Source organism: Scyliorhinus canicula, chromosome 21, assembly GCF_902713615.1.
Source record: "Scyliorhinus canicula chromosome 21, sScyCan1.1, whole genome shotgun sequence".
In the NCBI taxonomy this organism is placed as follows: Eukaryota; Metazoa; Chordata; class Chondrichthyes; order Carcharhiniformes; family Scyliorhinidae; genus Scyliorhinus; species Scyliorhinus canicula.
The window spans coordinates 45,265,647-45,286,341 of NC_052166.1; the positions used below are offsets into that span (position 1 = coordinate 45,265,647).

Sequence of the window (20,695 nt, forward strand, 5' to 3'; positions counted from 1 at the left end):
GCACAGATTTGTGAGGGGTAGGTCTTGCCTTACAAGTCTTATTGAATTTGTTGAGGAGGTGACCAAGCACGTGGATGAAGGTAAAGCACTGGATGTGCTGTACATAGATTTTAGTAAGGCATTTGATAAGGTTCCCCATGGTAGGCTTATGCAGAAAGTAAGGAGGCATGGGATAGTGGGAAACTTGGCCAGTTGGATAACAAACTGGCTAACCGATAGAAGACAGAGAGTGGTGGTGGATGGCAAATATTCAGCCTGGAGCCCAGTTACCAGTGGTGTACCGCAGGGTTCAGTTCTGGGTCCTCTGCTGTTTGTGATTTTCATTAATGACTTGGATGAGGGAGTTGAAGGGTGGGTCAGTAAATTTGCAGACGATACGAAGATTGGTGGAGTTGTGGATAGTGAGGAGGACTGTTGTCGGCTGCAAAGAGACATATATAGAATGCAGAGCTGGGCTGAGAAGTGGCAGATGGAGTTTAACCCTGAAAAGTGTGAGGTTGTCCGTTTTGGAAGGACAAATATGAATGCGGAATACAGGGTTAACGGTTGGGTTCTAGGCAATGTGGAGGAGCAAAGAGATCTTGGGGTTTAGGTTCATAGATCTTTGAAAGTTGCCACTCAAGTGGATAGAGCTGTGAAGAAGGCCTATGGTGTGCTCGCGTTCATTAGCAGAGGGATTGAATTTAAGAGCCGTGAGGCGATGATGCAGCTGCACAAAACCTTGGTAAGGCCACATTTGGAGTACTGTGTGCAGATCTGGTCGCCTTAACTAAGGAAGGATGTGGAAGCTTTGGAAAAGTTGCAAAGGAGATTTACCAGGATGTTGCCTGAAATGGAGAGTAGGTCTTACGAGGAAAGGATGAGGGTGCTCGGCCTTTTCTCATTAGAACGGAGAAGGATGAGGGGCGACTTGATAGAGGTTTATAAGATGATCAAGGGAATAGAGTAGACAGTCAGAGACATTTTCCCCAGGTGGAACAAACCATTACAAGGGGACATAAATTTAAGGTGAATGGTGAAAGATATAGGGGGGATGTCAGAGGTAGGTTCTTTACCCAGAGAGTAGTGGGGGCATGGAATGCACTGCCTGTGGAAGTAATTGAGTCGGAAACATTAGGGACCTTCAAGCGGTTATTGGATAGGTACATGGATTACGGTAGAATAATGGGGTGTAGATTAATTTGTTCTTAATCTAGGACTAAAGTTCGGCACAACATCGTGGGACGAAGGGCCTGTTCTGTGCTGTATTTTTCTATGTTCTATGTTTTTCTATGAGTTGCAAATAGTGCTGAACATTGCACAATCATGAGCAAGTGTTTCCACCTTTGATCTTATTGTGGTGGGAAGCATAGATGAAGCAGCTGAAAATAGTTGAGCCTATGGTACTACCCTGAGAAACTCTTGCAGTGATATCCTGGGTGTGAAATGATTGACCAACAACTGCACCATCTTCCCTTGTGTACATATGACCCCCAATCAGTGGGGAGTTTTTCCCCTGATTTCCATTGATTCAAGTTTTGCTGGGGATTCTTGCTGTCATACTTGGTCACATGCTGCCTTGATGTCAAGGGCAGTCACTCTCACCTCACCTCATGAGTCCAGCTCTTTTGTCCATGTTTGGGCTAAGTCTGTTATTGAAAGGCAGTTCTTGGTGTTTTTGTTTTAATATATGTTGATAATTCCAGTAAAATAGCAGGCAGCGGGACATTCTGTGACCAGGATAAACAATCATTTCTGAATACCTTCAGCAACAATGGGGCAGCATGGTGGCACAGTGGTTAGCACCGCTGCCTCACAACGCCAGGGACCTGGGTTCAATTCCAGCCTCGGGTGACTTTCAGTGTGGAGTTTACATGTTCTCCCCATGCCTGTGTGGGTTTCTTCCGGATGCTCCAGATTCCTCCCACAGACCAAAGATATGCAGGTTAGGTGGATTGGCCATGATAAATAGCCCCTCAATGTCCAAAGGTCAGGGACAGTTAAATGGTAGAGAGGAGGAGTGAGCCTGAATAAGGGTGTTCTTTCGAAGGATCGGTTCAGACTCGATGGGCCGAATGGCCTCCTTCTGCACTGTCTGGATTCTATAATTCTTTGATTCGATTAATAATTTTCAGGCTGCATTTTGCTTTAAAAAGAATCTTTTTAAAAAAGGGTGTGCCAAAGTAGAGATGGTACACACTCCTTGAGGATTAAGAGATGGTTTAAAATGCAGCACAGTTTTTGAATTTCAAACCTGCACCTAACCAGTCAAAGTCTGAGTTACCAAGAATGCCCTAAGATGACAATAATAACATAATAATCTTTATTATTGTCACAAGTAGGCTTTCATTAACACTTCATTACTGTGAAAATCCCACACTCCGGTGCCTGTTCGGGTACACAGAGGGGAATTCAGAATGTCCAATTCACCCTAACAAGTACATTTTTCGGGACTTGTGGGAGGAAACCGGAGCATCCGGAGGAAACCCACGCAGACACGGGGAGAACGTGCACACTCTGCACAGACAGTGACACAAGCCGGGAATCGAACCCGGGTCCTTGGCGCTATGAAGCAAAAATAAGCACCATGTTGTCACTGGCGACTGTTATAATGCAACCGTGCAGACTGGATTTGAAATTTACAAAGCAACACCACAGAGGACAGTGGGTTCACTTCTTGTGAACTTTGTGCCATGTTTACGGTGTTTCTTTAAGAATAAGAATGGCTTGGTTTCAATATTTGCGTTTTTGCTAAGCACTGTCTCTAAATATTAAAATTTCTCTGTACACACATACTTCAGGTTTAACTTTCTGATCTGATTTTTGGTCATGCTTTGGAATCAATAACTAAGTTTGAAATTGCTAATGCAATCGCTTAGAATGGAAACCCTGTAAGTAAATAGTTGCCTGTAACAATATAATTGCTGCTTCGGGCCAGCAAGAGTCCTGTGGATCCAGTCGCTTACGTCGCTATGTCAGTTCTATCACTATTTTGCATATAAAAGACCTTCGGCAGCACGGTGGCGCAGTGGTTATAACTGCTGCCTCACGGCGCCGGGCTCCCAGGTTCAATCCCGGCTCTGGGTCACTGTCCATGTGGAGTTTGCACATTCTCCCCGTGTTTGCGTGGATTTCTCCCCTACAACCCAAAAGATGTGCAGGGTAGGTGGATTGGCCACGCTAAATTGCCTCTTAATTGGAAAAAATGAATTGGGTACTCTAACTTTATAAGTTAGAGTCAAGTTCAGCAGCTGACTGTGAGTAATGCCCACGGGCAATTTACTTGTATTGTATTTTAAAATGTGCTTTCGATTCTCCTATTTCTCTTTCTTAGGGATGACACTGGCAAAATGGGCCGAATGGCCTTCATCTATGCTGTACAATTCTAAGATTCCATGATTCTTGTATTCTTCTGCATGAAGTTGCTATTGCAGATATTATAGTTGTACCTTTACGCAAGATTAAACAAAAGGAAACTGACAAAATGTTATTGTACTCAACGGGTTAAAGACCTTGGCTAAAAAGTATGTAATATCACCAGTCAATAGGACATTTGCAGGACACAAAGTTACTCGTGGTCTGATTCACTTCAGCAACATTTAGGTCTAATAACAATCACTTACTTTATCCTCATCTCAGATGAAGGAATAAATACAAACACAAGGGCACATTAATCCTTTTAAACTGTGTTTCCATGGAAGGCTAACAACAGACTCACTAAAGTACTTTGTTAAGTAGAAAAAAGTAAATAAGTATATCTTGTGCCAGCTGGTACAAAGATTATCGGAAAGAGTAAATATCAGTATGAATGGATCAAGTCAGGACAGTTTCAGTAAGATACCAGAAAAAGAATTCATGCTTCAGATTTCTTTCAGTTCCTGTAACTGACTCACTGCCCAGTAATTACATGTGTACTTTACCATAGGTCAGTCCAAACGGAAAGGCTGTGGTGAGCATACAGTGACTGACTGTCCCATAATAAGCTCTTACTCTGAGGGAAGCCTTTGTGGAATGCGAGTGGCGAACAGGAGTACACCACGTGTTTAAAGGGTTAAAAAGTAACGTCTGGCCAATTTATCCTGTAAAATCTAGTCGAGTGACCCATATATTTGCATGTGGGCGGGAGGTTTCGCAATAGCTTCTGAGTAATATTTAATGGTTCATTTACAGCGTTGGTACTAATGATTTGTCGAAACGTTTGTCACTGTCCAGCTTCGGAGTGTTGCGAAAGCAGGAAGTGAAGCTCATTCTGATCTTGAGAAATGACTTTGTTTCATGCGAGTTCGTGGCACTGAGTGAGAAATCTGTTTTAATTCCTCACAGCTAGCCAGCTTCCAGCTCCAGAGGAAAACAACAGTGTTTTCAGACTGTTTAGAATTATATCTTGGCACACTTGTGAAGGAAGAATAGATCCAAGGTAGTATTACCACAGGTAATGTGATACGTGGATAATTGACAGTGAATAAAAGCTTAACTTAGCATGACAACTATTGTCCTTGTGATTGTTTTGGCTTGACGAGTAATTGCTGTTGACTTCCGAAATGGATATCCAGCGAATATCTTGTATAAGAAGGCTAAACTGAAAAAATGTATTGATTCAAAATGTAATGTAAGGTCAGCCTTTTGATTTTACATTCTGTGAAATTGGCAAGAAAACAGATTGCAGGAAATTAATACTTGGTTGCAGGGTTGTTTTGGCAAAGATCTAACTTCCTCGTATCTCCACAGGATTAACAAAAAAAGCATCACATAGACACGCTACAATGGAGCAACAAAGGAACCACCATCCCCACGCTCTCGAAGTTCAGAACAACCACCTTTATAAAGCAGGCACGGGCTATCCACAAGAAGCTCAGGTCAGTTTAGCGGCCTTGGCTGGTGTTCAAGATTTCAGCATGTGTTCTTCATCAATATGCTTTTCAAATGGTCACAGATTTTGAAATAGTTCTGAGTAAAAGGTTAAACAACACAGCGATTGGTAACATGGGAGGAGCTATTTCAATTATTTACTGTGTGGGCTTCGTTTGTGTGCAGAGGAAGCTAGTTTATTTTGCAGCCACTGTCGGCAATACTACCGCCTGAAATGCACACCATTGTGGCTACTGTCACCTTCGGAAATGGAAATGAAATTTTGCTGAACTGCCGGCATGTAAAATAAAGTATGTGGTAGTTACTAATCACGGTGATGGGGAACTGCTCCTGATCTGCGACTTTGTGCAGAACTGTGAAGAATATGATCTACTTCAGTGCAGAGCCGCAATATTGAGGGTTAAATTACAAGCGATGCCGGAATGGTCACGAGGAACTCTAGATGAACCTAAGCTGGAGATAACTCCCAAAAGTACTGAAAACCTATTGTTCAGCATCTGCCAGGGAAAGTACGTTAAGGTTCGAGATGAAGCTTTTCATCTGGCCTTATCTGAGAAACTGTCAACCTAAGAAATGGGCTTATTGTTCTCTTTTAGGTGCCAATTAATTTCCTGTTATTTTTGTATTAGTCTTTATTTCTAACTGAAATATATATAGTTATTGGTGATGTTTTATGTTCCGGACAGGCTGAGGGTTAGTTTTAAATAATCCTAATTTCACTTCTCGAAACAGAAAGGTATTTTGATTTGCTTCCCCCTTTTTAAGGGGTGCCGAATTTTCCAACCCCTCAGTTTTGGCACGATCCAATTTCCTACTGCAAACTCAAGATGCGATGAACTCAAAGGGTTAGTTTATTTACACCCTCTCAAAAGGAGAGTCACCACATTGCCTCCTGTGCACTCATACAGTAAAAGAGAGATAGAGAAAATAATGATTTACAGGGCAAGGACCACAGTGAGAAGAATTATTGTTTCACATGGGTTCCAGAGTTCAGAATCAAAGTCCAATGAGGCATTCCTTCACAGAGGTCAGCAGGTTGAAAACTGATTCTGTTTCATTCACTTTTCCAGTGATGTTCACGTCACATGATGAGATAGGCATGCAGAGATGAATCAGTCCTGCTGGTGATGGTACGGAGGTTCCAGCAGAAACAGTGTAGATGGGGCCAGGAATTCAATCAGGGCAGAGTCCCCTTTCTGTAAGGCTGCTTGTAGTTGTAAAATGGCAACAAGGCAATATTACTGGTACCGTAAGCTAGGTCCATGTCTCCCACATCTCCACTCTGGCTTTGACAGAGGATGTGTATCCCTTTGTCAAGATCCTGATATTGTTAAATGTTCCAACCATTAAAACTTGAGATGAATCCTTTGTCATAGCAGATGAATAAGCTCTGGTTGGCCAGCCTGGCTTTTGAAATGCAGATGGCCTTTGTATAATTTTCTTTGAATTTGGTCTCTGCAGCCCACAGGGGGTCATTAGTGTCACTTCAGAGATAGCGATGTGCAAGTTTCTGTGAAAATGCCGTGATGGCTTTTTTTGTTCAAGGGTCGCAGACAGAGAGAGATCCTTCCATTTTAAAAGGTCTTTGTCCAGTTTTTAAAGTCTTAGAAATAGCCATGAAGAGTTATATCCATTATCAAAAGAATATCCAGGTGAGGTCTTAGTCCCCTCACAGTACACACATGAAGGCACACTCCACACATAGGAGTGTCACAATGTTGCCTCTACTCTCAGACAAAGAGAGGGATAGCATAAAGGTAGTTTCACAGTACAGGACCATGTAGAAAATAAATGTTTGTTCATGTGAGTTCCAGAGTCCAGAATCAAAGCCCAATGAGGAATTCATTCACAGAGGTCAGTGGGCTGTAAAACTATGATGGATAATTCACTTTTCTGGTGATGTTGACTTCACATGATGAGTTAGGTACACAGGGAAGAATAACTCTAGTAGGCAATGGGACAGAGTTTCTAGCAGAAACAATGCAGATGGGGATGGGGGGGGCAGGTATTCCACCTGGGCAGAGCTCCTTGACTGTGAGGCTGCTAGGTAGGTGGTAAACAGACTGAGCTATGCAGATCATCAAGGCAATTTTACTTGTTCCACAAGCCAGAGGCCCATGTCACATGGCTCCCACTTCTCCACCAGGTCTTTGACAAAGGATATATATCCATTGCCTGGATTCCAAGACTGTTCAATGTCACTGCCATTAGGAATTGAAAAGAAGGTTGTGGGGCTTTTATCTTTGCAGACAATCCACCTCCTTCTGGCCAACCTGGATTCTTAAATACATACAGCATTTATAACATTTTCATTGAAGTTGGAGTGTACAGTGTACTTGTGAAGGTTAGTGACTCCTCAGAGATAACGAATGAGTTTTCCCGAAACTGCCACAGGCAGTCATAGGTTCAGTCATTTTATTTTTCAAATTTTGGAGGCGGGATTCTCCCATTCGGACGCGATGGCCCGATGCCGGCGTAGAAAATGGCGTGAACCACTCCGTTGTTGGACTGACCGGAAGTAGGGGAATCCTCCGCACTTCTGGGGGCTAGGCCAGCGCCGAAGGGTTTGACGCCACGCCAGCTGGCGCCAAAGTTAGCGCATGCACAGAACCGTTGGCGTGGTTCAGTGCATGTGCAGACTGGCCAACGTATTCTGGCGCATGCACAGGAGTGTCTTCTCCGTGCAGCCATTGCGGAGCCCTACAGGGGTTGGCGCGGAAGGAAGGAGTGTCCACATGGCACAGGCACCCCGCAGATCGGTGGGTCCCGATTGTGGGCCAGGCCATTGTGGGCCCCCGCCCCCGGGGTTGGATCCCCCCATGTCCCCCCCCGAGGACCGCACCAGCCAACCTACCTGCCAGGTACCGCCGTGTGGGACCATGTCCAATCCACGCCGGCGGGACTGGCCAGAAACCGATGGCCGCTTCGCCCGTCGGTGCCCGGAGAATTGCCAATGGCTCCCGACTGGCGCGGCGTGATCCACGCCCCCGCCCGAAAACCGGCGCCGGAGAATACAGCAGCTGGCGTAGGAGCGGCGGGCGGGATTTACGCTGCCCCCTTGGGGATTCTCCGACCCCAGTATCCAATTCTTTTTTTCCAATTAAAGGGCAATTTAGCGTAGCCAATCCACCACCCTGCACATCTTTTTGGGTTGTGGGGGTGAGACCCATGCAGACAGATGGGGAATGTACAAACTCTACACGGATATTGACCCGGGGCGGGATCTCACCCAGGTTCTCGGTGCCATGAGGCAACAGTGCTAACCATGGCACCACCCTGCTGCCCGGTTCAGCCATTGTAAAGGTATTTAAAGAAATTTAGCCATCAACGTATTGACCATGTTTCACTGGAGCACTCAGAGTAGTAGTCATGTTCCTTAAGGTGTTTCTCCATGAGGAGGGAAGGAAAATGCGAGGAACTTCCATTCGGGTCCTTTGTGATGAATCGCAAAAAATAGTTAATACATAGGTCGGAGGCAGGGGCAACATTAAATAGAGAAAATATATTTTTAAATTAATTTTGTTAAAGTATTTGTGCCCAATTCCCCTTGCTGTGCCTTTTGAGAGTTCAGGAACATTTGTTGACTGACTCTGAGGGTCATGGAAGACTGCTGCACCTTGGGTACTGTATGAAAGTTTCCCTGAAACGTTTACAAAACAAAGAGTACAAAGTACTTTTCAAAGCTGACAGTGCCTCGCTAGCTTTCATTTACTGAGGGAGATGTTCCAGTGATTATAACGTGTAGACCATTGACTTTGATGGTGAAATGTCAATTCACAGCTGCGGCAGGACTGAAAGTGTGAATATGACAGCTCCAATCAGGATTAGTTTTGAAATAAATCCATTGGTTAGGACTGTTACAGAACCTTCTTCTGGAACATTCCTGTAAATGTGAGAAAGGCAGACACAAAGTTTTACGGGCGGAATTTACCAGCTGTTCATGCTGGCGGCATATTGCGGTCCCGCCGATGGCACACGGGTTCTCCGGTGACGAGGGGTGTAGTCAACGGGTAATCCCGGCGGGACCAGAAAATCCTGCTGGTGGGCCGCCGCCTCCACCAAAAAACACGCAGTGGGTTGGTCAGTAAATCCCACCCTATATAACTGTCTTCCAACAAAAAGCAGAAACTACCTCATCACTACTATATAGGATGGTAATGAAAAGAGTTAAGGCGTGGTAATAATTTACATATTTCAAGACATCGCCTGGAATGTTTTGTATGAGGATTGCACGCCTATGGAGCCATTGATAATTATTTTCAGGAAGTAAGCTGGTTTGACTTGAAAGAAGCAAACGTTTGATTAGGAGGCACGTTAACTTTAATGCACCTCCTGGACAATGTCTTGGAAGAAATGATTAGATTCTGTCCAACAGTTCTTATAGCCCCCCACAGAATCCTGTGGGATATTTTGGGGAGGGAATGCAAACCTCCTCTGCACTGCCTGCACAGCACTTGTTTTTGAAAAGTAACCCTTTGTAGCTGCACCAGGAAATAGGGTTATTCTGAACATAGATCCGACTATTAAATCATGTTCGGGAAGTTGAGTTTTGCGCACTGCGTATTTATGTTCAGTTTGAACTGGCCTGCCTCGTTTCTTCTGTAACTCTTACAAAGACCTATATCTGGATTACATTGTCAATTTTAGGCCAGTCATTTAAGTCCTGTTTAAACAGTCAAGAGTATTTTCATACTTTACAGTGATTCTACAGTACAGTGATTAAGGCATAGAGGGGCTGGTTTAGCACAGTGGGCTAAATCGCCGGCTTGTAATACAGAACAATGTCAGGAGCGCAGGTTCAATTCCCGCACCGGCCTTCCCAAACAGGCGGCGGAATGTGGCGACGAGGGACTTTTTACAGTAACTTAATTGAAGCCTACTCGTGACAATAAGTGATTATTAGGGGCAGCTTTAGCACAGTGGGCTGAACAGCTGGCTTGTAATGCAGAATAATGCCAGCAGCGCGGGTTCAATTCCCGTACCGGCCTCACCAAACAGGAGCCGGAATGTGGCGACGAGGAGCTTTTCGCAGTAACTTCATTGAAGCCTACTTGCGACAATAAGCGATTATTATTATTATCATCACTAAGTTTCAGTTTTCCAAGTCTTTTTCCAAACCATCCAAAACTTTGATTAAGCGGCAGAGAGTTGAATACGTCATTTTGGATTGAGGACATTTTTCAAGTATGGGGTAACTTTGAATTCAGTAAAATATATGCGATATCCTACACTGGTTGCAGTTTACTCATGCTCTTGTGGTTCTGTCTAGTACGCACTGTGAGCATATGCCAGTCCCTTTCTTGCAATGATGTGGAGATGTCGGCATTGGGCTGGGGTGGGCACAATAAGAAATCTTACAACACCAGGTTAAAGTCCAACAAGTTTGTTTCGAATCACTAGCTTTCGGAGCGCAGATCCATCATCATTCACCTGATGAAGGAGCTGCCTTTCTTGCAATGTGCAGCATAGGAAATCTGCAGCTTAATATTTTTTCAGATGTGAAATGTCTGCAAATTCTATATGCTGCATTCAGTGGTCGGAAGAGTCAACTCCAGTAGACTGGTCATTTTTAGCGTTGGATCAGAACTCAAATTGTGCAAGCTGAGATTTTAGTGCTGTACAATCGGTTAATTCAGATTTCTCGCACCCACAAGTAGGGGGGGGGGGCAGCGCCAACAGGACTGCCATTTAAACAAGCCCGACACAAATTTCGCTACCTGGGGATCCAAAATAGCCCATGACCGTTTTGGATGCTGTTGGGGGGGATGTCCTACCGGGGGAAGGCCCTAGCGGCCAGCTCTCTGCCACTGAGTCTGGCTCTGGGGCTCAGAAGGGAAGGGGGGAGAATAAAAAAGCAATAGTAATAGGAGATTCAATGGTTAGGGGAATAAATAGGAGATTCTGTGGTTGCGAGCGAGACTCCTGGAAGGTATGTTGCCTCCCGGGTGCCAGGGCCAGGGTTGTCTCGGATCATGTCTTCAGGATCCTGAAGGGGGAGGGTTAGCAGCCAGAAGTCGTGGTGCACATTGGTACCAATGACGTAGGTAGGAAAAGGGGTGTGGAGGTAATAAACAAGTTTAGGGAGTTAGGCTGGAAGTTAAAGGCGAGGACAGGCAGAGTTGTCATCTCTGGTTTGTTTCCGGTGCCATGTGATAGCGAGGCTAGGAATAGGGAGAGAGTGCAGTTGAACACGGTAGCATTGTGGATAGCGCAATTGCTTCACAGCTCCAGGGTCCCAGGTTCGATTCCGGCTTGGGTCACTATCTGTGCGGAATCTGCACATCCTCCCCGTGTGTGCGTGGGTTACCTCCGGGTGCTCCGGTTTCCTCCCACTGTCCAAAGATGTGCAGGTTAGGTGGATTGGCCATGATAAAATTTCCCTTAGTGTCCAAAATTGCCCTTAGTGTTGGGTGGGGTTACTGGGTTATGGGGATAGGGTGGAGGTGTTGACCTCGGTTAGGGTGCTCTTTCCAAGAGCCGGTGCAGACTCGATGGGCCGAATGGCCTCCTCTGCACTGTAAATTCTATCTAAAAACACGTGGCTGCAGGAATGGTGTAGGAGGGAGGGCTTCAGGTATTTGGATAATTGGAGCGCATTCTGGGGAAGGTGGGACCTGTACAAGCAGGACGGGTTGCATCTGAACCAGAGGGGCACCAATATCCTGGGAGGGAGGTTTTCTAGTAGTCTTTGGGAGGGTTTAAACTAATTTGGCAGGGGAATGGGAACCGGATTTGTAGTCCAGCAACTAAGGAAGCCGATATTCAGGACGCCAAAGCGTGTAGTGACGCAGTGGGGAAGGTAACACTGACAAACGAGAGTACTTGCAGGCAAGGAGATGGGTTGAAGTGTGTATACTTCAACGTAAGAAGCATCAGGAATAAAGTGGGTGAACTTAAGGCATGGATCGGTACTTGGGACTACGATGTGGTGGCCATCACGGAAACTTGGATAGAAGAGGGGCAGAAATGGTTGTTGGAGGTCCCTGGTCATAGATGTTTCAACAAGATTAGGGAGGATGGTAAAAGAGGTGGGGGGTGGCATTGTTAATTAGAGATAGTATAACAGCTGCAGAAAGGCAGTTCGAGGGGGATCTGCCTACTGAGGTAGTATGGGTTGAAGTCAGAAATAGGAAAGGAGCAGTCACCTTGTTGGGAATTTTCTATAGGGCCCCCAATAGCAGCAGAGATGTGGAGGAACAGATTGGGAAACAGATTTTGGAAAGGTGCAGAAGTCACAGGGTAGTAGTCATGGGTGACTTCAACTTCCCAAATATTGAGTGGAAACTCTTTAGATCAAATAGTTTGGATGGGGTGGTATTTGTGCAGAGTGTCCAGGAAGCTTTTCTTACACAGTATGTAGATTGTCTGACCAGAGGGGAGGCCATATTGGATTTGGTACTTGGTAATGAACCAGGGCAGGTGATAGATTTGTTAGTGGGGGAGCATTTTGGAGGTAGTGGCCACAATTCTGTGACTTTCACTTTAGTAATGGAGAGGGATAGGTGCGTGCAACAGGGCAAGGTTTACAATTAGGGGAAGGGTAAACACAATGCTGTCAGACAAGAATTGAAGTGCATAAGTTGGGAACATAGGCTGTCAGGTAAGGACACAAGTGAAATGTGGAACTTGTTCAAGGAACAGGTACTGCGTGTCTTTGATATATATGTCCCTGTCAGGCAGGGAAGAGATGGTCGAGTGAGGTTGAATGTCTTGTTAAGAGGAAGAAGGAGACTTATGTAAGGCTGAGGAAACAAGGTTCAGACAGGGCGCTGGAAGGATACAAGATAGCCAGGAGGGAACTGAAGAAAGGGATTAGGAGAGCTAAGAGAGGGCATGAAAAATCTTTGGCGGGTAGGATCAAGGAAAACCCCAAGGCCTTTTACACATATGTGAGAAATATGAGAATGACTAGAGCGAGGGTGGGTCCGATCAAGGACAGTAGCAGGAGATTGTGTATTGAGTCTGAAGAGATAGGAGAGGTCTTGAACGAGTACTTTTCTTCAGTATTTACAAACGAGAGGGGCCATATTGTTGGAGAGGACAGTGTGAAACAGACTGGTAAGCTCGAGGAGATACTTGTTAGGAAGGAAGATGTGTTGGGCGTTTTGAAAAACTTGAGGATAGCCAAGTCTCCCTGGCCTGACGGGATATATCCAAGGATTCTATGGGAAGCAAGAAATGAAATCGCAGAGCAGTTGGCAATGATCTTTTCGTCCTCATTGTCAACAGGGGTGGTACCAGGGAATTGGAGAGTGGCGAATGTTGTGCCCCTGTTCAAAAAAGGGAATAGGGATAACCCTGGGAATTACAGGCCAGTTAGTCTTACTTCGGTGGTAGGCAAAGTAATGGAAAGGGTACTGAGGGATAGGATTTCTGAGCATCTGGAAAGACACTGTTTGATTAGGGATAGTCAGCACGGATTTGTGAGGGGTAGGTCTTGCCTTACAAGTCTTATTGACTTCTTTGAGGAGGTGACCAAGCATGTGGATGAAGGTAAAGCAGTGGATGTAGTGTACATGGATTTTAGTAAGGCATTTGATAAGGTTCCCCATGGTATGCTTATGCAGAAAGTAAGGAGGCATGGGATAGTGGGAAATTTGGCCAGTTGGATAATGAACTGGCTAACCGATAGAGGTCAGAGAGTGGTGGTGGATGGCAAATATTCAGCCTGGAGCCCAGTTACCAGTGGCGTACCACAGGGATCAGTTCTGGGTCATCTGCTTTTTGTGGGGGCATGGAATGTACTGCCTGTGGAAGTAGTTGAGTCGGAAACATTAGGGACCTTCAAGCGGTTATTGGATAGGTATATGGATTATGGTAGAATAATGGAGTGTAGATTAATTTTTTCTTAAGGGCAGCACGGTAGCATTGTGGATAGCACAATTGCTTCACAGCTCCAGGGTCCCAGGTTCGATTTCGGCCTGGGTCACTGTCTGTGTGGAGTCTGCACACCCTCCCCGTGTGTGCGTGGGTTTCTTCCAGGTGCTCCGGTTTCCTCACACAGATGTGCAGGTTGGGTGAATTGGCCATGATAAATTGCCCTCAGTGTCCAAAATTTTATGATCTACAATTAACCTAGGACAAAGGTTCGGCACAACATCGTGGGCCGAAGGGCCTGTTCTGTGCTGTATTTCTCTATGTTCTGTGACTGGAAAGGGATCCACAAATGGAACCTCACCAGTCTGACAGAGGAAGTAAAAAAGGACCTGCAAAGATGGAACACACTCCCACTCTCCCTCACGGGGAGAGTCCAGATCAGGGGTGGGCAAACTTTTCCGTGGAAGGGCCGCATTCAGAAATTAACAATTTTAAAGGGTCGCATAGTATATTAATTAATAACCAATTAGCGTTGGGCATATACCTCAGCGCTTCCCCCGCCGGCATCCTGCCTTTCGCCCTCCTTTTCTCTACTTTTCAAAAATGGCGCTTCACCCGGTTATGATTCTGGGCGCCTCATATAGAACAGTACAGCACAGAACAGGCCCTTTGGCCCTCGATGTTGTGCTGAGCAATGATCACCCTACTCAAGTCAACGTATCCACCCTATACCAGTAACCCAACAGCCCCCCCCCATTAACCTTACAAAAACAAAACATTTTTTTTTAAATTAAAAAAAATTTTTTTTTTTTTTTGATGACTTGATCTTGGTGGGCCGCATAAAGACCTTTGGCGGGCCGCATGCGGGACGTAGTTTGCCCACCCCTGGTCCAGATGATCAAAATGAACGTACTGCCTAGGTACCTCTTCCCACTTAGATCCATCCAGATCTACATCCCCAAGGCCTTTTTCAAAGCACTGGACAAACTAATCCTGGCGTTTGTATGGGGGGGGGGGGGGGGGGGGGGGGGGGGATGCTAGGGTCCCAAAGAAGGTCCTGACCAAAATCAGTTGGGAGCTGCATTCAAACAAAGAAGAAGTATTTTTGATCTCTCATTCTCTCTGCATGCTAATGAATGTCTCCAGACCAGTTGATAACTTCAAAGTAATACCTGTTTTTCTGTAAGGAATTCAAACCTATTGTTTTTGTAGAAAAAGGGTGTTTGGCTTATGGATGTTGTTAGGAAAGTCATCAAGGGTTACCTATAGAGTATTGTATCTTTGGGGGGCATTTGTGTTGGTAGTTGATAAGATGTTTACTGTGTGTTTATAAAATGTTAACTGAATTCATAGAATAAACATTGTTTTGTTTAAAAATACTGACGGTCTCTGTTGCATAACACCTGGAGAGTGGGCCCTTGTGCTCCTCATAACCAAAATCTATTAAAAGTTGTAGGTCAGGTAAACTCCATGGAGTTTTCTAAACCCTGGCCCATAATAGCACTAAGAGGCAATTTAGCATGGCCAATCCACCTTACTTTCACATCTTTGGACTGTGGGAAGAAACCGGAAAACCCGGAAGAGACCCCCCACACAGACAGTCATCCAAGGCTGGAATTGAACCCAGGCGCTGTCAGACAGCACCCTATGATCTAACCACTGTGCCACAGTGCCGCCCTAGTGTCTTCCCGAGGGTGTCATCCTGACTGTGAAAATTCAGCTCATTGTGTTCACATGGGATGGAAAGGAACTTAAACCCACAACATTCTGACTCAGTCGTGAAAGTGTGAGCCATATTGAGACTTCAGACAGATGGGTAATCCATCCTATTGTCTTGATTAAAAATGACAACAAGCAATTCGAGTCTTTAGATGAATAAGAGATCTATTTTCTAAAGTGCCATTGATTCTGTGGCTATATATCCTGCCAGTAAAGACCATGACCTGTATACACCCAATTGTCCACACCAACCATAAAATGGCATGGGCAGTGTATTGTTGGGGTCAATTGGCTTGGTACCAAGCTCAATTGTTTCTTGATTATTAACTTTAACATGGCAGGTGGGCTGCCAATTTCAGTAGCAGCCCACCTACTGTGTTACGGGGTGGGTGGGAATGTGGTGGGGTAATAATAATGATAATAATCGCTTATTGTCACAAGTAGGCTTAAATTAAGTTACTGTGAAAAGCTCCTAGTCGCCACATTCCGGCGCCTGTTCGGGGAGGCCGGTATGGGAATTGAACCCGTGCTGCTGGCGTTGTTCTGCATTACAAGCTAGCTGTTTAGCCCACTGTGCTAAACCAGCCCAGGGTAGGCGGCCACCCTATTTTAAAAGCCCCCCCCCCCCCCCACCGGCCCGCCGCAAACACCGCAGCCATGTAACATCCAGCCCAATGTTCCACTCAACATGTTGCAAAAGGATCCTCTAATGAATCCTTTCTTCAGGGGCAATTGGGTGCATTTGAAGGAAGAGCAAAGAGAGAAAGTTAACAAAGTAAATAACACACAAGGAGCTGGTTTAGCACAGTGGGCTGAACAGCTGGCTTGTAAAGCAGAACAATGCCAGCAGCGCGGGTTCAATTCCCGTACCAGCCTCCCCGAACAGGCACCGGAATGTGACGACTAGGGGCTTTTCACAGTAACTTCATTTGAAGCCTACTTGTGACAAGCGATTTTCATTTCATTTCAATGAGCAGCGCGGTAGCATGGTGGTTAGCATAAATGCTTCACAGCTCCAGGGTCCCAGGTTCGATTCCGGCTTGGGTCACTGTCTGTGCGGAGTCTGCACGTCCTCCCCGTGTGTGCGTGGGTTTCCTCCGGGTGCTCCGGTTTCCTCCCACAGTCCAAAGATGTGCGGGTTAGGTGGATTGGCCATGCTAAATTGCCCGTAGTGTCCTAAAATGTAAGGTTAATGGGGGGATTGTTGGGTTACGGGTATAGGGTGGATACGTGGGTTTGAGTAGGGTGATCATTGCTCGGCACAACATCGAGGGCCGAAGGGCCTGTTCTGTGCTGTACTGTTCTATGTTCTATAACTTTGAAAAAAGAACCCAAATAACATTTCAGGTTTCACATTGGATTTTTCCTGTTTCGTATGGGGCAGCTAAAAGACAGCCTCAAAATTCTTCAACATTAAATTTAAATTTAAGACATAAATAACTTCACAGCGCCAGGGACCCGGGTTCGATTCCTGGCGTGGGTCACTGTCTGTGCAGAGTCTGCACGTTCTCCCCGTGTCTGTGTGGGTTTCCCATAGGTGCTCCGGTTCCCTCCCACAAGTCCCGAAATACGTGCTTGTTAGGTGACATTCTGGATTCTCCCGCAGTATATCCGAACAGGCGACTAGGGGATTTTCACAGTAACTTTATTGTAATGTTAATGTAAGCCTACTTGTGACACTAATAAAGACCCCACCTGGCGGCGCGGGGGGGTCCCGGCACCGGAAGTCTCCGCACCTTTAGGGGCCAGGCCCTCACCTTGAGGGGCTAGGCCCGCGCCGGAGTGGTCGGCGCTCTGCCGGCTGGCGTGGTCGGCCTTTGGCGCCAGTCGGGGCCGAAGGGACTTCGCCAGCTGGCGTAAGTCCATGCATGTGTCGGAGTGTCAGCGGCTGCTGACGTCATCCGCATGCATGCGCAGGGGAGGGACTCACTTCCGCCTCCGCCATTGTGAAGGCCATGGCGAAGGCAGAAAGAATAGAGTGTCCCAAGGCACAGGCCCGCCCGCCGATCGGTGGGCCCCGATCGCGGGCCAGGCCACCGTGGGGGCACCCCCCCGGGACCAGATCGCCCCACGCTCCCCCAAGGACCCCGGAGCCTGCCCGCTCCCGTCGGTAAGGTAGGTGGTTTGATCCACGTAGGCGGGAGAGGGTTGACAGCGGCGGGACTTCGGCCCATCGCGGGCCGGAGAATAGCCGGGGGGTGGGCCCGCCGACCGGCGCGGCGCGATTCCCGCCCCCGCCAAATCTCTGGTGGCGGAGAATTCGGGAAACGGCAGGGGCGGGATTGACGCCGGCCCCCGGCGATTCTCCGACCCGGCGGGGGGTCGGAGAATCCCGCCCCAGGAATAGGATTCATCCACACAGCGATGGAATTCCACCTGTTGATAATTTAATTACAAAGTTGGTGTCAGTAATACATGGGTCTTCCCATTTCATACTCATGGTAACTTTCCTCATAATAGTACTGGCAGGAAGAATCTCACTCCCAATGTTCCTTCAGTGACAGCCAGCCGGTAAGAGATGACCCAAGACTAAAATCAACTCTAACACCAGGCAGAACCTCAATCCATATGTTTATGCAATTGTGCGATCTGATTGTACAGAAGAAGATTAGTACATGACAAATAGAATAAACTGATAATAATTTCACCCTGTGTTTAAACCATACACTGCAACTTTCTTTATGGTCATCATAGTTAATTAGTACTTCAGTGGGAGAATTAAAATCAGTCTTGCAATTTTTGTTTTTCAACATGCCCAGCATCAGTTCTGATCCCGCAGTGTGTCTGAGGTACCTCTGGAGCTCTGCGCAAGCATGTCCATAACTTCTAATTACATTACTGTTAAATATAATGAGTAGCTAACCTCAGACATCTGCTGCAGCAGTGTGATTGAACAAACTGATTAATGCATTGTGGTGGTTTCTATAAAACAAATTAGATCTTTATGGAAAAAAAAATAGAAGCAGTTTATGACTTGTGAGTGGTGCAGAATATAACTGGAGATTGCTTCATACACAATTCTTACACAATAGTGAAAATAACAGATTCCAAAGGCATATTGTTTGGTTAAGGTCCCAACTTCCCCAGTCAAAGGAAATACGCAAAACAGCACAGCAAAATTAATCTATTTATAATGCATCATATAGTCACTCGGCTGTAAATTTGAAACATGAATGGACACATTCACTGAGCCTGCATTTCTCCACAGCAAACACCATGCAAAGCAAGGGCATTCTTCCACCCAGTTAATACCTCAAAAAGCTGCTGTAGGAGGGAGGGTTTCAGATATCGAGAACATTGAGATCTCTTCCAGGGCAGGTGATGGTAAACTGGAGGGGCACCAATATCCTGGTCGAGAGGTTTACTAGCGCCACTCGGAGGGTTTAAACTAGTGTGGCGGGGGGCTGGGAACCAGAGCAGTAGTTCAGCTGCTGAAGTAACTGAGCGAGAGCTCGAGACTAAGGCCAGTACGTCCAAGAGGAAGAGCAGGCAGGTAAAAATTGCTGAACAGAGCGGGACTGGTGGTCTGAAAGTACATTTGTTTCAAAACGAGATGTGTAACAAGTAAGGCAGATGAATTTAGAGCTTGGACTAGTCCTTGGACTTGGTTGACGGAGGGACAGGCTGTTAAATGTTCCAGGATTTAGATGCTTCAGGTGGGATAGAGGGGGATGTAAAAGGGGTGGGAGAGTTGCACTACTGGTTAAGAATATCACAGCTGTACTGAGGGAGGACACCTCAGTGGGCTCATGCAGCAAGACAATATGAGCAGAGTTCAGGAATAGGAAGGGTGCAGTCTCAATATTGGGGGTTTACTACAGGCCTACCAACAGCCAATGGGCGATAGAGGAGCAGATATGTAGACAGATTTTGAAAAGATGTAAAAGCAACAAGGTTGTTGTGGTGGGTGATTTTAACTTCCCCTATATTGACTGGGACTTAATTCGTGCGAGAGGCTTGGATGGGGCAGAGTTTGTAAGGAGCATCCAGGAGGGTTTCTTGAAACAATATGTAAATAGTCCAACTAGGAAAGGAGCCGTATTGGGGAATGAATCTGGCCAGGTGTTCGAAGTTTCTGTAGGGGAACATTTCGGGAACAGTGGCCATTAATCTGTAAGTTTTAAGGTACTCATGGATAAGGATAAGAGCAGTCCTCGGGTGAAAGTGCTAAATTGGGGGAAGGAGGAACTGAAGAATTTAGATTGGAGGCCGATGTTTGAGGGGAAATCAACATTTGACATGTGGGAGTCTTTCAAACGTCAGTGATTAGAATTCAGGACCAGCATGCTCCTGTGCAGATGAAGGACAAGTATGGCAAGTTACGGGAACCTTGGATAATGGGGGATATTGTAAGCCGAGTCAAAAAGAAAAAGGAAACATTTGCAAAGTCTAGAAGGCTGAGAACAAACAAAACCCTTGAAGAATATAAAGAAAGTAGGAAGGAACTTAAGCAATAAGTTAGGAGGGCTAAAATGGGTCATGAAAAGTCCTTGGCAAAGAGGATAAAGGGGAATCCCAAGGCATTTACACATATATAAAGAGCAAGAGGGCAGCCAAGGAAAGGGTTGGCCCTTTTGTGTCTCACTAACCTGATTGAGCTTTTTGTGGAAGTGATGACAATGATTGATGAAGGAAGTGCAGTGGATGATGTCCACATGGACTTCAGTAAAGCCTTTGACAAGGTCCCTCATGGCAGACTGGTACAATCGGTGAAGTCATACGGGATCAGAGGTGACCTGGCAAGATGGATCCAGAACTGGCTCAGTCATAGAAGACAGAAGGTAGTGATGGAAGGATGCTCTTCTGAATGGAAGGCTGTGACTAGTGGAGTTCCGCAGGGATCAGTGCTGGAATCTTTGCTGTTCATAGTATATATAAATGATTTGGAGGTAAATGTACTTGGCCTAATCAGCAAGTGTGTGGATGACACAAAGAATGATGGAGTTGCGGATAGTGAAGAAGATTGTCAGAGAATACAGCAGGACATAGATCGGTTGGTGACTTGGGTGTAAAAATGGCAGATGGAGTTTAATCCAGAAATGTGAGGTAATGCATTTTGGAAGGTCTAATACAGGTGGGAATTAAACAGCAAATGGCAGAACCCTTAGGAGTATTGACAGGCAGAGAGATCTGGGCTTACTGATCCACAGATCACTGGAAATAGTAATTCAGGTGGATAAGGTGGTCAAGAAGGCATATGGCATCTTTGCCTTCATTGGTCAGGGCATTGAGTATGAAAATTGGCATGTCATGCTGCAGCTGTGTAGAACCTTATTTAGGCCACACTTGGAGTATAGTGTTCAATTCTGGT

General features: G+C 45.9%; 1 protein-coding gene across 5 annotated transcripts in view; it reads left to right on the forward strand.

Annotated features, from left to right (window-relative positions):
* Positions 1 to 20,695, forward strand: part of LOC119955497 (serine/threonine-protein kinase Nek6-like) — a 373,379-nt gene that overhangs the window by 144,779 nt on the left and 207,905 nt on the right. For 3 of the 5 annotated variants that reach the window (XM_038781740.1, XM_038781738.1, XM_038781735.1), the window contains exon 2: positions 4,708 to 4,835. In XM_038781740.1, the coding sequence (XP_038637668.1) occupies positions 4,743 to 4,835 (93 nt within the window). In that variant the 5' untranslated portion in view covers positions 4,708 to 4,742. Of the gene's footprint in view, positions 1 to 3,901; positions 4,038 to 4,119; positions 4,412 to 4,707; positions 4,836 to 20,695 lie in introns of those variants that run through there. The other 2 variants (XM_038781737.1, XM_038781736.1) reach the window with 2 other exon arrangements.